Below are 17,648 nucleotides of genomic sequence, written 5' to 3' on the forward strand. Positions count from 1 at the left end.
CCCCGGAGACGGCAGGAGCGGCTAGAGAAGAGGAGCTGCTGAGGGATATTAAAGGGAGGACCGTTTTAGCTCGTGTCTGACAACAAAGATCACCTCCATTAGTCTCTGAGTCCATGTGCTTCTGCCGGAGAGAGACGGCGTTCATGTCTGCACCGTGATGAACAAGTCATAACCTGATAAGAGTCTGCACAGAGGATTCCACAACAGATGCTGAGCTCTGCTAGCTTAAAAGCTAGCTCTGGCAACGCTAAACATGCTAATGTCAACCGTAATGACATAAAATATGTTATATCGCCCTCCAAAGGGGTAACTGTGTTATTGCACTCCTATTATCATGGTTGAGCTTTCAGGAAGTGATTCGTTTTATTCTTTTATTTTGCAGTTTTACGCTTGTTTAGTTTTGCTAACTCGGTTGCTAATAACAGTAGGGCTTCGAAGAAAAGCTCAACTGAACAACTAAAACTTAAAAAACAGTAAATTAGCGCTTCAGAGTTTATCCAAAAAGGGAAGCTAAGTGTGCTTTTCAAAGTTAGCATAAATGCTAAAACGCTAAATGAAAAAATTAGCTCAGCTAAAATCAGTGCAAATGTGCCCAACACTGATTCCACTCAGTCTTTACTCACTAGGAACAATAATTAATGTCTTATCAGTCAGTGGTGGGAACACTTCTGCTAATCCGCTAATAGTTAGCTTATTTTTCATTTAGCGTTGTTGCTAACTTTGAAAACATTTAGAGCATTTAGCTTTCCCCAATTAAATTTTTCCCAGTACATTCAGAAGCGCTAATTCAATTGGCAGTTTTGTAAACTTTCAGGTGAATAAAATTTGAAGTTGAAGTTTTGTTTATAGACCGGTAAGAATGCTTCAAGTAGTTTGACGTTTATATTCAAGCTCCTATTTTGAAGTGGCAGTAGTTCCATTTCCTCTCCTCATGTTCTCTTTTTTCAAAGAACAAGAAACATACAGAAACAAAATAAAGCAAACAACAGAGAAATATATAAACATAAATCCAGTTTTTTTACAGGAAGCTACTGAGCAAATGGCAAAAACACAACAAATAAACAAATTAGCTGTACAGAAAAATACATTTACATGGGATGTTAATGAAAAATACATGCAAAATTTACACATTCTTTTGAGGCATGGTGGGTATCAACATGGTTGAATTTAACACATTAGCGCTAGCGTAGCTGAACTAATGTTTATGATTAGTTGCCCTTTTTCTCATTAACACAAACAGGTCTTGTCAGTGTCAGATTATAATTCTGGAACGACAGATTATATTGTTTTAAAGCTTTTGTACGCATCTCCGCCGCCTCGCTCTGGACATTCTGGTTTCATAAAAGAGGCAGCAGAGGAGGAAGCTCTGCTGTCAGCAACAGACAGTCTGTGTAATCAGTGTCACTGTAGTACTCAGAGTGAAATACTCAGCGCCACTTTTATCTGTTAAGTAGGCCTGCAGCTCCTTTATCAGGACGAGGAGCCCAGAACAAAGAGAGGATCATGCACGTCTCGCCTCTCCGTGTGAACCCACCGCCCTCTCCTTGTTCCCCGTCACTCACTTTCATCAAAACAGTCACAGCATAGGAGAAAAAACAGACACCATGTTGAATTCAACGAGAACGTTTCAATTAGAACGCAGAAAATTATTAACCTGTCGCTCACTGACTTTTCCTTCTCTGCCTGTTTCCCCTCACTTCTGTATAAATGTGTGTGTGCGCGTGTGCGTGTGCGTGTGTGTGTGTGTGTGTGTGTGTGTGTGTGTGTGTGTGTGTGTGTGTGTGTGTGTGTGTGTGTGTGTGTGTGTGTGTGATCTCAGCTGTCACTCAGGCTACATGGGCCCTAAATGTGACATCAAAGAGTACAACGTGCTGTATGTGGTGCCGGGCTCTGGGAAGCTGCACTACGTCCTGATCGCCTCCATCATCGGAGCCCTGCAGGTGGTCATCATCTGCGTCGTGGTGCTCTGCATCACCAGGTGAGTCTCACACACACACACACACACACACACACATCTATCCATCCATCCATGATGACAAGCACAGTGGCCTGGTTTCCATTAAGGCTGAAACAATTAATCCTGATTAATCAGCTATTTAAACAATCGTCATCTAATTTAGGAATTGATTAATTAACTGAATTATAAAGACTCAAAAAATATTCAAATTGTTTGAAAGAACACAGTCAGTATAAAAATCGTAACATTTTGCATTGAAGATTTAAAATAAACCTTCGTCTATAAATAAATACCCAGAACTCTTGAAGTGGAAGTTTTAGCTTCTCCTGGTTCAAATTCTGTTTAAAAAATCTCCTATTTTTGTAATTTGACATCTTAAAATTGGGGCTATGTCTCTTTAAAAATTCCTGCTCCGCCTCCAGGAAGTCATCCCAACATGGCTCCTCTATTAACCTTTTAACAACGTTTTTACCAGAGTTGCTCTGAGTCGTAGCTCCTATAATGAGCTCAGCAGTTGTTTGCTAATTGCTGCTGCTAGTCTGAAGGAGCTGAGTGGGGGCGGGGCTGAACCTTGAAGGCGGGGCTAGATCCACCCAGGTGTTTTGCACAGTTTGACATGCAGGAAAGAATCAAAGCAACACTCCAGGTTTGTTTTTGATCAGGAAAAACATTATAACATGATGGAAAGATAAAAAACGTCTTTTACCTGATACTGGCCCCTTAAATAGTTGACTTCAATTACTTGTACTAAAGAAAACAAGAATCCTACAGTCAACTCTGAAAGTTTTCATTGTTTCGTCCTGTTGAGAAGACAGAGTCCACGATAATGCGGTAGCAGTTGGTATTTCGGAGGACCTTTTCCTCAATAAGGAAGAATGTCAGGAGCAAGAGTCAAAGCGCAGATGTGACCTTTTTCTGCTCCTACATGTTTGTCCTTTACGTGAATCGGAAATAAACAGCAAAATCCCCACAGAATGGGTGGAAGTTTTGACCTCTTGTAAATGTGAGCGCCACCTGTTGGACAGGAAGCCTCTGCAGGGGTTTTAAAGGATCTGTTAAAAAGGAAGGAAACGTTAGCGCGGCGGCGGCTGTACTTGTTGTAAACTGTCTCCTCTTTATCATCCCTCCTCAGCCTTTAACCACCCACTCTCTCATTCAGACCCTCCTCTGCCTCGGCCAAAACCCTTAAAATATTTTATTAAATGTCATAAATTACTAAGGTCAGCCAGAGGCAGACACACTCCAGGCTAACGCTCTCTATATATATTATATATATTTGTGTGAGTATTTTACAGTGCACAGCTCACCTGGTTTGCTCATGCAGAGTCTTCTTCTGGGGTAACTGTCCAAACGTTTTCGCTGAGGTCAGGAAGCTTTTCTATCCGCGAATAGTTGATCAAAATCATTTTTCTGGAGGTCATTGATACTTTACCACTTTAATCCAACTCCAGTCCGTTTGCCTAGAAAGTCCAGTTTGTTTGGGGAGGTGTGAATGCTAATCAAACCAAAAAAGCGAACCCTGGTCCACCTACAAACCTCGGTCTGGGTTCAGTTGAAGTGACCTCTGGCTCGGTTGGAATGCATATGTGAACACCAAGCGAACCAGAGACCGCTCCAAAGGGAGGTCATGGACTACAGTGCAGGGCATTCTGGGTAAATACAACCAAAACGAACGTGTTAGCTTAGCACTAGCATTTAATAGCTTATGGTGTTTTACCAAAGACAACAGAGAAATCCTCCAACCGCTAAAATCTGACGCTACTCCATTTTTGTTTACATTTTGTAAAGAAGGAAGCTGCAATCAGTGTCTTCAGAGGTTTTTGTTGTTTCCTTCAGTGGTTCTTGCTGCAGCGCCCCCACAGGTGAGGAGGAGAACAGGTTTCTCAAAGAGTTCATGTTGTTTAAGAACCGCAGCAGCTGAAAATGTACCAAACGTTGCAGCTTTGCTCCCCAGTCGAACCGAGTCCATCAGGTCATTAACGTCTCTCTGTCATCCTGTCCTCCTGTTTCTGCAGGAAGTGCCCTCGGACCAACAGGATCAACCGGCAGAAGCAGAACAATGTCCACTTCAGCTCTGAGAACACCATGCGCGCCTCCACTCGTCTTATCTGAGCCCAGACTTGCCGGACAGCGTCCAGCCCCCCAACGTGACGCAGCGCCGTGGCGTTTGATGTTTCCTTCGTAGGCCAACCCTGACCTTTAGCGTCCGCCTCCCTTCACTCGGCTCCCCCTCTCCTGGGTACTAACGACCACAGAGGACGCTGGCTCAGCGACTTGTGCGTCAGGGCGATGTTGTCGCCATCGGACGCCGACGCTGTCTCCCTTTTTCCGAGGATTTTTTTCTGAAAAACTGCAGGAGGACATGGGGGGGGGGGGCGTCCAGGACACTGAATGTGAGTGTGTGTGAGTGTCTTATTAGATGTGTGCGCTTTGGTAGAGGCCGACTAGCCGGCGTCTGTTCTTTGTAGACGAGGGGCAACAAGCAAACCGGGGGTAGTGCAAAGCAGGGTACCGGGGCTTTAATAACCGCAGTGTGTGTTCAGTGTGGGAGGGGGGCGGGCGGGGTTTCGGGTTACACGTGATGCCTTGCACCTTGTGTTATAGGAAACCTTTGACGGAGGGCACAACGTCATTCTAGAGCTCTCTGTTCGGTTGTGACGACGACGTCAGCTACTGTATGTTGAGTTCTATTTCCAATAGTTATTACGACATTGTCTTGATGGGGTCCGTTTTTTCTGTAAATGTAAATAAATAATTTATATCATGAAATGTTTACATGTTGCCTCGGTCTGTTCACTTTAAAACTAGGATTCCCAAACGGCATTATCTCCTGGAGAGCAAACCCACACATACAAAATATGGAAAGAAACATTGAATTTTACTCTTTTTTTAATCATTTCTCTTTATAATTCAATAATTACCTCATTCACTTAGCATCAGTGCTGCATAATACCTCCTGATTTTAGTTGCCATTGACTTCTGTAGTGGAAAATCTTATCAGGCTTTACTCATCTTAATTTAATATATCACCAGATACAATTTTCACCACAATCCCTTCTTTTGATAAGAAAATATGTTATGTTTTCATATTAATCCCAGCAAATTATATTTAATCTCAGCAGCAGGTCTTTTTCTTGTCAGAAATCTTTCTAGCTTGAGGAGCAAAGCAGCTTGATCAATTTGACCTGCAGCTGATCAGAAAAATGTTTTGCTTTCGGCGAGTAAAGGATGTTTCTATCTTCTATTCTCCATCTATAACTTATATTTTATAATAAACAGATCACATTCATTTAAAATGTGTTGGATTCCTTTTTTGTGTGTTTTTATTTCCCATCTTCCTACAAATTTCTGAGGCCTCCTTTAGCGCCCCCTGGCGGAGACTATTGAGAAGTCCTGCTGTAAGAGCCTTTTTGTTTTTTCATTGTTTCATATTAGTTTTTATGACTAAAATTGTTCCTATCTGTAAACTACAGAAGCTCCAGGAAGGTAACCCAGAGGTTCACATAGATTTATTTAGTATGTAGAAGAACTGTTCATTTAGTCAGATTGTTGGTTTTCCTTCCACTGCAGTTTACAGGAATTCATTCAACAGATTGAACTGTTTAAACTGAATTTTATAATAAAGTTAAAATGTTAGAAGCTATAATTTTATGAATGTCATGTATCTGTTTTTTATGTCTCAAGTATGGTTAATCATTTTTTTGTTTAGATATAGAGACTCACTTTTTTACATTTGCTTTCAATCTTGGTTCAAATAGTAAATTTCATGCTGAATGCTATAATTCACTAGCAGCAAATATGCTAGTATCAGTATTTCTCCACTTTCTTTCTTATTTTTAAAAAGAAAATTATTTATTTTCCCAACAAGAAGAATTTAAAACAACTGGTGTGTTTTCTTTGTGAGCGTAAATTAAATTTAATCACTTTTTGCTGTGTTCAAATGAAACCTTACAAGTTTTAGCCGTCAGCAGTTTAGCTTGTTGCTAATCCAGTCACTCTGCCTCAGGTCACAGATTTGATTTAATTTGTGCTGATTGGATGTTTCACTGCGGTTGAGGCATACAAATAAAGCACAAACGCTGCACAAAATGTTTGATTCACTTAATTTCACCTGCAGCAATCAGATGTCCAAAACTGGACCCAAAATAAACAGAATAATTACAAAAACCATCAAAGTTCAAAGAATGAACAAAGTTCCAGCAGAGCTGGGTCAGGATTCCAGCTGATCAGTTGTTGCTCACAGTTTCTTGTTCTTGTGTTAATAACGTCTTTCTGACACGTTTTATCGCCTTAAATATCGTTTTCTGTCAGGATTAAAAGTGATGGATGTTGGAAAGAACAATAAAAACGTCTCGGTGAGGCTGGACAATAAATCAGAAACAACGTACATCATGTTAGATCAATAAATAATTCTTCTGGTAGAATATTCAATATGTAGAATATTCTGTCCATTCAAGCTCTCACAGCTAAGCTAGTTTGGTGGAATCAACGCTCTCACTCTTTGGTTGCTTAGCAACAACCTGCTGGGTCACAAGCCGTTTCACGTTCCACACAACTTTGGTTACCTAGCAACGGCCTGCTGAGTAGCTGACGCAGCAGAAGTTTCAAGTTTCCCCACCGAGGCTCAGAACTAACGCCAAATAAAGTTCGGCTGCATTTCAGATATTTAAATCAGAAACTAATCAATAATTATTGATGTTGACAATTATTGGTATGGACTGATGTGAGCCGATTTTCAGCCGTACTTTTCAGATATTCCTCTTCCTGGTGAAACTCTCCAACTGGACTGCACTTAAAAACTGGTCTCCACTTTATACCTTGCACATGTACAGAGCTAAGTAACTTCCTTTTTACTGTCAGTCCTGCACTTTATATTTTATATTTATATTCATATTTTATACTGTATTTTATTTTATTCTGGAGTAACCTCACAACATTGAAAGCTCAAAACATTGTCCTGAGCCGTATGCAACGAAATTTGGTTCTGTATACACCCTGTGCATGCAAAACGACAATAAAGTCAGTCTAAGTCTAAGTCTAACTTGTTAATGGTCAAGCCGAGTTTTCCCCAGACAACATATTCTTTCTTACACGATCCGGATGTGCATGATATGTATCAAAAATTGTTTATTTTGTAAAACTGCAGCGGCAACATTTTTTTCGCATCACAGGAGTCACATGACCACCATGTTACTGCTGGTGGAAAGAAGAAGAAGACAGCAAGTAGTTGGAGGATGATGTCGCGGCGTGAACAAACTTATTCACATGTGACTTTTAAATGTGTTTCTTATTTAATGGAAACCCCGCAATTGCGAAATGTTGTTCTTTTTTTCCAATACTAGCAGAATATTGACAAAGTTTTGCGTATATTTGTAGTGGAAACGCAGCTAATGTGTCAGAGTATGAATTTCCTTCATGGTTAGAAGCACTTTCTTTTAGATTTGGGGGATTCATCTTAGGAAGACCATCTGCTTTCATATTGCAACCAGCCAGACTACTAACGGTGGATTCCATCTGCGGTCAGATCTCAAGTCTTCATCTTCATCCAAGTCTTCAGTGTAAAGTCCATCCAGTTGCTTAAGCAGCTACCGGATGTTATGACTACAGATATGTGAGTGTTTGGTGCTTATTGGTTCTCTGTTGAGTAAATGAGGTGGTCTCTAACTTTGCTCTTGTGTCTTTCTTACTCTCCCACAATGAGGCGCCCATTTCTGCCAAGTGGTCAGTTGTTCCCTTAGGAAACAAGCAGTTCCCCTCCCAAACAGGTGATGGCAGCAGTGATACTATGAAGTGCGCTCTAACAACGACCCCTTTTAATTTCTGCTTTCGTGTTCGGGGATTAACGGCTTGGTCGCTTGCAGTCTATTGAAAATGGCCTTTTACACTCGGTGCTTTTAGGGTTTGTCCAAGGTAACAATTAATGATGTACATCGATCCGAAGCTCCAATAAGGAAGCAGGAGAATGTTTTTAGAAATACGGCTCAGATACGAAGGTGAGTTTTACTTTCTTTGAACTTTGTGGCTAACATTAGCTTTAGCTTATGCTAGTAGGCAATATTCTCGGACATTTTAATTATAAAATGTGCTATTTACGTATCTAAGTATTTTCTGTCATTCTAACGAACAATGTTTTTACCTTATTTTGTGTTTATTTTGAAGTAGAAAATTTCTGAGCTAAAAAAAGTAAATCTTTGAGGAAAAAACTGAAAATTTGAGATTATTAGGCCATTAAATATTTATCAATTTAATGGCCTAATACTGATTTTATAAGTGTTAACTATTTAAATCTCTGCAAACTATACAAAAATATATATTTTTGTATATTCTCGTACATTTAATGTCATACGGAGGTGAGTTGAAACTTTTTACTTGAGTGACTTTTTAAATGAAATGTACGTCTCCTGAACCGTACTTTGCATTTTAATAGAAATATTAATGTTACGTACTCTAGCTCTTGCGTAAGTACAATTTTTGTTTATTTTACCCGCTTCAGTAAAACAAACATGTTCATATTTAGGTGGTAGCAAATAAAATTGTCAGTCAAAGCAACAGATGAAAACCGCCACTAGATGGTGCTGTTGTCTCCTGATCCAATAGTACAGCGGTCGACATTGTTCTGGTTCCGGCCGCTTCATAAATCTGGACATTTCAAAGTTGTTGACCACGGAGAACGATGTTTTCGCGTGTTTATAACGAAAACGAACATTCCGCAATCATGTGACCGTGGGTGAAGTATTCGGTTTCGGATGAATTATAGAAACAAACCAAAACGCCTGCGAGACAGAACCGCGGGGAAAATACATCCTCATATTGCGTCATAGGTCGGTTACGTTGCTGTGTTGTCGTGGCCGAGTGGTTAAGGCGATGGACTAGAAATCCATTGGGGTCTCCCCGCGCAGGTTCGAATCCTGCCGACAACGACTTGCTTTTGTTTTTCCCTTAGTGACTTAATTCTCTTTTAATGTTTCGACGGTCATAAAAAATATACACAGAATTACCGACAGTGTTATTACTGCGCTCTGATGATGAAAGTCTGATTCTTATATTTTTAAAACGCTAATTCTTTAAATATAAAATAGAGAAACATGCATTTATTTTTAAATACATTTTGTTTTTTAATGACAGTTTCCAAAGAAAAAAGGGTAAATATACATTTTATAGGAATAAATGGAAAAATCTGTTACCTTCACTTATTTAAAATTTTAATACTTTAAAAACTTATTTTTAAAATATATATAACAGTGACAGAAAATATTAATTACTATTTTTTACTGTTCCCTGGATTTTTTCTTTTCTTTTTATTTTCTGCTGCGTTCATGCTAATGGTACTAATAGTCATGTTTGGTTTCAAAGTCGTAATTCTTTATGTTTTCTTCACATTTAGAAAGAAACTAAAATGTAATATTTCAAAAACACAACAGTGTTACTGATTGGAGCTACATTCACAATGATAGTGAAAACAAGTTTTAATATTTTAGTGCAATAAACAAAAATGCAAACTGGACGAAATGTAATGATAAAAACTGCAGTTATTTTTAATAAAACTGCAAACTGATTTTAAATAAATATATATTATTTTGAAGTATTATTATGGATTCTGCAAGGGTTTTTCACTGAATCTACCAAAATAATCTAATAGTTTTCTCCGTTTTATCTTCGCCATCGTCCTGTTTCCTCCTCTGAATGATGAAATGTGTTTGCTGGTGTCGGCATAAATCTGACAGGCTGGAGGAACAGGAAGGAAAACTCTGTGAACGTCTGGGTTTCCCATTTCAGACGTCGGGATCCAGTAAAAGCTGCTGGTGAACGACATAAATGTCACCGACAGCTTCCAGCTTTTTTTAGACTTTTGTTTACAGACTGGAACGATAACAGCCTTTGATATTTAATCATAACCAGAAACTGAAACATTCAGAAGGCCCGGCTGTGATCTGCAAGGAAAAGGAAATCCTGCTAAAAATAAAATCATTTAAGACAACTGCTATGTTTATATTTGTAAGAGATCAGAGAAGTGTTTTTTTATTATTATTATTTATGTCCAAGCCAAAGTTCATGTTTTTTGTATATGACATCACAGGAAAGTTATTAAATGCAGCTTTTCCCCTTCGTCAGACTGATTTTGTACGTATACATAAAGATTTTGTTTCTTCCATTTCCCATGTTGTAAAGAAACCATTTCATACCCATGCACTAAAACTGTTGCACATGTTTATTTCTTGTTGTTTATTATTTTAATAATCTAAGGAGATAAATGGCCATAAAATACCCAAACCTGACTTCTTTAAACTAATTTGGATATTATCTGAAAATTCTGGATTAAACCCTTTTAATCCCATTTGGTTCTGATTTCAGTTTGGATTTTTATGCTTTATGAAATATGACAGATTTTTACCTCTGATCAAATCATGATAATCCTGAGTATTTTCTGCTGATTTTATAGGAGTTGTAGGACTACGTTTTCTCATAGCAAACACTAAAACTGTTTTCACACCTGATAGTCCGGTAGATTCGGTTCAATTTTGGACCAAAGTTGCAACATTTATACAACTTCAGTTCTCAAACCAACCAACACCTGTTCCCCTCCTCACCTGTGGGGGCGCTGCACCAAGAACCACTCAAGGAAACGACACTGAGCACAACTTCCTTCTTTAAAAATGGACACAAAAATGGAGTATCGTCAGATACTTGTAGGATTGTTGTTATTGAAAGGCCATAAGCTATTTCTCCCACTAGTGCTAAGCTAATATGTTTGTTGTGGTTGTATTTACCCAGAATTCCCTGCACTTTAGTCCACTTCCTGCTTTCAGTCTATTTGGCGTCACATTCAATCCATTCACCAGAGTTTACTTCAACTGAACCGAGAGCGAGGTTTGTAGTCGGAGGACGGTTCGTTTTTTTGGTTCAGTTAGCATTCACACCTCCCCAAACGAACCGGACTTTCTGGACAAACGGACTGGATTTGGATTAAAGTGACTAAAAAGGGCTGGTGTGAATGCTCTGTAAGTAGAATAAATATAAATAAACTTGTGGTCACTAAGTTATATTGACACATGGTCAGCTCCAACGGTCATATTTCAGGCCCAAAATGGCAGAAGGAAACAACATGATCCATCTAAATGCAGAACCACCATGATGTGATTGTTACATAACAAAAGGCACCACCCTGCTCTAAAGATGTAAATGAGTGTTTTTTTTTATTGGATTGGTGGAGGAGACGCAGTTGAGCCTCGCTGAGTGACCTAAGGCAGTGAAAGTGCATAGGTCTGCAGTGACATCATAGTTTCAGTTGCTGAAAAGCAAGTAAAAACAGAAGTTTCTGGATGTCAGCTCTGCTTAATGAGCAATACCAAAAGAACAGACCAACTCAGCTGCTGCTCTGCATTTAGTTCTGGACTGATCTCTTAAAACCGCCTCAAACAACAAAGGATATAAATGTTTTATTAATTACTATTCTTCAAAAATTCTCATTTGCTTCAGAAATTTACTCTTAGTCCTGCTGTCAGTTCTTTCACACCTAAACAGTCACATCTGTAGGTCAAAGGTTACTCTATGCTGGCTCTAGCTGCAGGTGTAATGTTAGCCGCTGCTCTAGCAGACAGTGTTGCCAGGTTGGGCAGGTTTCCACCCAGTTGGTCTGCTTTTGAATGTGTTTGACTGGACTTTGGACAGGTTGTGAAAATTTTTACTTTTGTCAAATTTTTTAAAAGGTTTCAGAGGGAAACTCTTTCTAAATAGTTGTCATTGTTTGGTAGAAATACAGTTATTGCACTTATCGTTTTTGTTAACTTGTTTTGAAATCTGTTGAACATGACATCATTAGTGGTTAATCACTGATTAATCAAGTGTGATTGTGTTTTAAAGCTGAAATCGCAGTGAAACATCTTGATTTAAAAGGACATGTCACCAAAACAACCCAAGTCTCGTTGAGTCAGGATCTTCGCCATTCCAATCGGATCTGGTTCTGGTCCGAATACAATAAAGAACAGCCAAAATGAAACTGAGTGCACGGCACAATCCACATGAGATTAGAGGTTGATGTTTGGGCTGTTTTGTTCTGGATTTGGTCGGGTTAAACGTTGTTTTGGGCTGGAAGCTGACAGTCAGATCTGCCAACCCTGTTAGCAAACCTGATGCATTTAGTTTCCAGTTTTCTTTGACAAAACTGTGTCTGATTCCCAGGGAGGTTCTTGGTACCATAACCTGTGTGGACTTGCCCCGTATCTCCCCAGGATATCCAAATGTAGATCATTTACATTCCACCTGATAGCTGAATTTCCTCTGCATGACTGAGCACCGGTGTGGAAATTAGCAATGAGGTGGAACGCAAGTGATCAAAAAGTATGTATGGAAACAGGCGGCTGTGGCTGGTGGCATGTGGCTCCGGCCCAGGGGAGTCCTCACACTGATTCACAACCACCAAACTGCTCCGGAGCTGCTGTCACGAACTGAGCTGGCCTGTTGCTCTGAGAACTGATGACTTTGTTCACCTGAAAACAAATGGAGTGAGACGCCAACCTGCAGAAAGCTTTTCCTCTCAGGTTGAGTCGGCGTGTCTGTGTCACTCTCAGTGCTTCTGAAATTGGTCCATTAACAGCAGTACTTGCAGCGTTGCAAAATTACACACCACAAATAAACACACTATTCTTGTAGTGTTCAAGGCCACGTTTATGTGAGCGAGTGTCCAACACGGCGCTCTGCAGAAGAGGGTCATTTAAAGATCCATCACCATCTGTTTTGGTCCCAGCATGCCATTTTCTTCTCTGCAGGAGCCTTTGATTTAGCGACAAAAGGGTACCATTGCTTACGTTCTTCCCACTGCGCGACCAGACATCCAGCCTGAGCTGCTTATACAAATCAAACGCTGCCGGGCATCCATCGTATCATCACAGGTTGGCCCATCTGCCCGCCATTGTTGCAGGTAATCACGAACATGGGGGGTGCCATTTAAACACTGATCAGGAAATGTGTCGGCTGCACAAAACCGGCTCAAATTAAGGAGGAAGTAAAGGGAGCAGGCAGGATGTGGATGTTTCATCTGATTTGGCTAACTTTTGGTCAGAGGGTTCAATCCTACCAGCCATGTTTAATCCGGTTTAATCCAACCGTAGTTTTTTTTGCCTAGAAAGTCCGGTTCGTTTGGAAAGGTGTGAATCGAACTCTGATGCAAACTGATCTACATAAAAACCTCGGTCTCAGTTTGGTTGAAGTGAACTCTGGCACGGGTCGAATCCATATGTGAACAGAGACCGCTCCAGAAGCCGGAAGTGGATTACAGCGCAGGGCATTCTGGGTAAATACAACCAAACACAAACGTGCTAGTCTAGCACTAACAGATGGGACTTTTGCTCAATCTTCCAACGGCTTAAATCTGATTCCATTTTTGTTTACGTTTTATTGTACTCAATGTTTCCTTCAGTGGTTCTTGGTGCAGCGCCCCCACAGGCCAGGAGGGGAACAGGTTTGTCAAAGGGTTTGGTTGGTTTGACTCAGAGCAGAGAGAAAGTGAACCACAGCAGCTGGAGGTGGAACAAATGTTGCAATTTTGGTCCAAATGGAACCAAGTCTACCAAACTACCAGGTGGGAAAACTCCCTTAGAGAAGATCCACAGCCTCCATCCATGAACATTTAGTGTAAGTGTTGAAATTAATGCATTTTTTCTGCCTTTGTAATGAATGAATCCAATGACATTTTGTCAAAGGATAAAAATCCAACGAACCTGCAATCAGCCTTTCTTAGATAATGAACGGAGGCCAGCAGCTTACATAAACGCCGCGCCCTGGTAGGTTCCTGGAGGTTCAGGCCGTCCAGCGTGTTGCAGCGTGTCTGCTGAAGGGAACGAGTCTCTGCTGCAAAGTTTCAGCAAAACTACTCTGGAGAGTCTTTATGATTGGGAGATTATATCACCAAAATAAGAAAACATACATAATAGGAATTCATGCTATAAGTAGTAAGCATAATCTGAGTTAATTTAGTAAAGAACTTTCGAGGAAGTGAATTAGGTCACATTTGCATTTCTCAGCCTCTAGGTGGCTTAATGGGTCCATCTTCTGCTGCTGACTTACAGAGATAATCATGATATGATGTTTATCACATTTATAGGATGTAAAGGATGTTTAAGTCAATGCCAAACAAGATGACATTCCTTTGCATTCAACTGGGAAACAGAGCAGGAAAACTGGAGGACTGGAAAACCTCTAGCCGTTTAGGAAAAGGCTGAAAAGAGGAAGGATGGATGGAAAGAAAATGGTCGTTCCCTTTCCTGCACAGAGTCCCACGAGTGAAAGTGGGAAAAGTCAGAGTGGAGGAACAAGAGGTCAAACGTTTGTGTCAACAACTGCGTCTGTCTCGCGGGGAAAGCGGCGACAGAATCTGGGTTTGGACTCGGCCTGGGAAGGAAGTTCCTGTTTTTGGCGAGTGAATATCTCCCACTTCAGCGAGACTTTCACAGCTTTGATGCTGATCGAGTGACAGCCCTTTGCAGGGAGGTGTTAACCTCACATGTTGACACAGAGGAATCTGCCGCTGACTCTTCTAGCTGCGAAAAGACTGAGATGTGACAAAAAAACCCAAAATAAAAACATGGCAACTCTCCTGTCAGTAACTGGTGTCAGCAGGACTTCAGATTTAAACCTTCCCTTTATGACACCAGTATCGTTTTTTTACAGCATTCACTCTAAAAACTGACATCATCATCTTAATTAACCGACTTCATAGATTGGTCTGGACGTATACAATGTGGTTTAGATATTAACTTTTCAATAGAAGTTTTAGAAGCTGCGTTTCCATAACAAATGTGTGCAAATGTCAAAAAACACAAATTCAGAATTGTGTTTTTTACTTTAAATGAGAAATTAAATTAAATCAAACATCAATAGGTTTGTTCACTCAATTAGTCATTATAAAACATGCAGCGCCATGAACCTCCTATCACTTCCTGTCGTCTTTTTTGTCGTTTCCGCCAGTAGTAACATTCGGCTGTTGCAAACTTAAAGAGCAATTACAGCAAAATCTACTTGTTTTTGGATAAATTGTATAAATCAGTCATTAAGAGTGCTATATTTATGTTTCTGTGAAATTGGGACTTTTTTTAGTAAATTAGTTTTATTCTGCAGTGTTGGGTTGAATGGCAGCTACTGCAGTCGCATGTTTTTATTGATTACGTCACCATCACAGTTCAGATATAAAATCATCTCAATCATGTCGCCAAATTCTCAGAAAACTTTATTTGTTGTGAGAAAAAGTTGCTAGAGGGATCTAAAAAATTTATAAATATAGCGTCAAAGTCGGTGTTTCATTAACTCTTCCACTCAACCCCACAATTAGCCACGCCCCTCTCTTGGCTCCGCCCACTTTGGTCAAATTTTTCAAAATTATTCTGTGGGTGGGTCTATGCTTGGGGTTTACTTACACATTAAGGATTTTATGTGTTGTTTTTGATCGTCTTAAGGTCACGTCAAACAACTTCTCCTTTGATCATTTAGAAAATATTTCCTGATTTAAAGAAAGTTCAAATCGGGAAATTGACATCTTTCTGCAGAGTCTTTCCCTGCAGAAAGACTCTGGAAACATTGTTCTCGTTTTTAAAGTTACTGAAATGTTCAAATTCAGCCCTCACGGCTTTTATGTTATGGCAAAAACAAACAAACTGAAGAAAAATCTCAGTCAAACATGCCTTTTTTTAAAAAGACCCTTTCCATTTTTATTGTATTTATTTGTACGTATTTCTTTCTTTTGATCATTTTCATTTTAATGCTGTACTTACTTGTAATTTAACATTAAATGCAGCAACTATTTACTCTCCAGTATATAAACGGTTGGTTGCAGCTCATGACATGGCGTCCAAACTCTTAGCTACTGGATATGCCGCTGCCCTGTCTGGTTTCCAGTGGGTGTGGGCATGTTGGGAAGCCAACGAGTCGATTAGAAACATTGACGAGCTGCTGGAGGATAAAGGTAAGACGAGGGTTCACCTGAAATCACCAACTGTCGACTGGGAGAAATACAGCAAGACAGTTAAATGTGGATGCTCTTAAACACCCAGGTTCAACCGTCCAAACAATAAACCAACCCAAACATGCAAACACCAGTTTTTGCAAATGTTCCTCCAATCAAAATTTACACACAAAACAATCGTGAGGTATTGACTCTGGTCTTGGTTCGTGCTTCAGGTTTGAATAGAAGAAGGACGGAGTCGTTTTGCAGCAGTTTTGTACTATTGTCCCAAGGTGTGGCTCCTCTGTGTGTTTTAACCAGCACTTACAGGAAGCCTAATCCCAGTTTATGGGTGTGAATGTATTGATATTAGAGGAAACAATGCTTCTTTAACTTAGCCAACCCAACGCAGATTTCATTGCCTGTATGCTCTGATAACGGAGTCGTAGGTCGGATGTATCATTTTGTTTCTGTGAGAAAATCAATCCGTCAGATAAAAACACGCCTCGCAACATGCTGTGACTTCCACTCGGATTGCGACACATTCCTGCTTTATTTGCCCCTACAGCATGTGATCGCGTTACTATGAATAAAAGATTTACAGTGACAGAGGCGAAGATTGAGAAAGAGAGAGCAGGCAGGATGCCAGCCTGCAGATGAGCTCATGGTTGGAACAGGGATTTCCACATTTCCATGCCATGATACAGAACTGAACAAGAGAAACACACTCAGATAGACACCATAATCTGAGCCTGGAGGAGCAGGAGCAGGCAGGTACCAGGCGGCTTAAAGTCCCATTGAGTCTTTGGAGAAAAAGCCTGAATGAGTTGTTGTTAAGCAGAAACTTCTGCGCTGTTTTTGTTCTGGACAGTCTGGGACAGTTTGGCTCGATGCGAACGAACAGCAGCCAGTGCTGTAAACAAAGGTAGCCCTCACTTTTATTTAACAGATGCAGCCAGGCATGCTCAATGTGGAATGGACACACAGCAGGCCGAAATGCAAGGAAGAGCTGACATTCACTCACTGTAGCTGTGAGTCGGCCCAGACTGAGCCGGCTGCTTCTGCCAGCTCACTGACAAAAAGCTAGCAGCGCTAACCCTAAAGCACTGACCATAAACATCAGTTCTGCTAATGCTGCAATGCTTTACTAACATGGTATTTAGCAGAAGCTAATGCTAAAGCTCTAAGCCAATTTAGCAATTAAAAGAAGCTAATGCTAAAGAGCTGCACTAATGGGCTCTTTGCACCTGCCGCGCTGACGTCACAACCGCATGAGCAAATGCGGCTCTTGTTTCCGCTTTGAGTTACCATGACAGCTAGAGAAGACAAAGTCTTATTTCAGACTCAAGTAAAACAATACTATGAACATTATTGTCTTCCTAATATAATGGGCTTTTAAGTTTTCATGGATTTCCAAATGATCCTGAATTAAGAAGACGATGGTTTGTAAATATTCGTGGCTACCAGTTAAAGCTAACGCAGCACAGCAAAGTTTACAGCCTTCACTTCACTCCGGATCAACTTGTTCAGCCTAAAGCAGAAAGTAAAGGAGCCTCCTGTGTTATTTCCATGGAATCACTTCTGTATTCAGCCTGAAAGAGTTTATGGGAACCAGAGAGCAGACCAGAGCCAGACAGCCGAGCTACTGATCCGCCTGTACACACTGCTGGAAACACCGTCCTGCTTCACAAGAAACATGCAAAACTAATAAAGCGAAGTAACACAGAGACCTTAAGGAACACGGCCATATTTTTCTAA

At 40.4% G+C, this 17,648-nt stretch overlaps 1 protein-coding gene and 1 non-coding gene across 2 annotated transcripts in view; both read left to right on the forward strand.

Moving 5' to 3' along the window:
• Nucleotides 1–4,732, forward strand: part of tmeff2 (transmembrane protein with EGF like and two follistatin like domains 2) — a 146,200-nt gene extending 141,468 nt beyond the window's left edge. Inside the window, exons 9-10 of the mRNA XM_023337112.1 lie at nucleotides 1,820–1,978; nucleotides 3,973–4,732. Of these exons, the coding sequence (XP_023192880.1) occupies nucleotides 1,820–1,978; nucleotides 3,973–4,069 (256 nt within the window). The 3' untranslated portion in view covers nucleotides 4,070–4,732. The remainder of the gene's footprint in view (nucleotides 1–1,819; nucleotides 1,979–3,972) is intronic.
• Nucleotides 4,733–8,795: 4,063 nt separating this feature from the next.
• Nucleotides 8,796–8,877, forward strand: trnas-aga. The gene has a single exon. It is a non-coding gene; the product is annotated as a tRNA-Ser (tRNA).
• Nucleotides 8,878–17,648: the final 8,771 nt, after the last annotated feature.

The sequence above is a fragment of the Xiphophorus maculatus genome, chromosome 7 (assembly GCF_002775205.1).
Source record: "Xiphophorus maculatus strain JP 163 A chromosome 7, X_maculatus-5.0-male, whole genome shotgun sequence".
Taxonomy (NCBI): domain Eukaryota; kingdom Metazoa; phylum Chordata; class Actinopteri; order Cyprinodontiformes; family Poeciliidae; genus Xiphophorus; species Xiphophorus maculatus.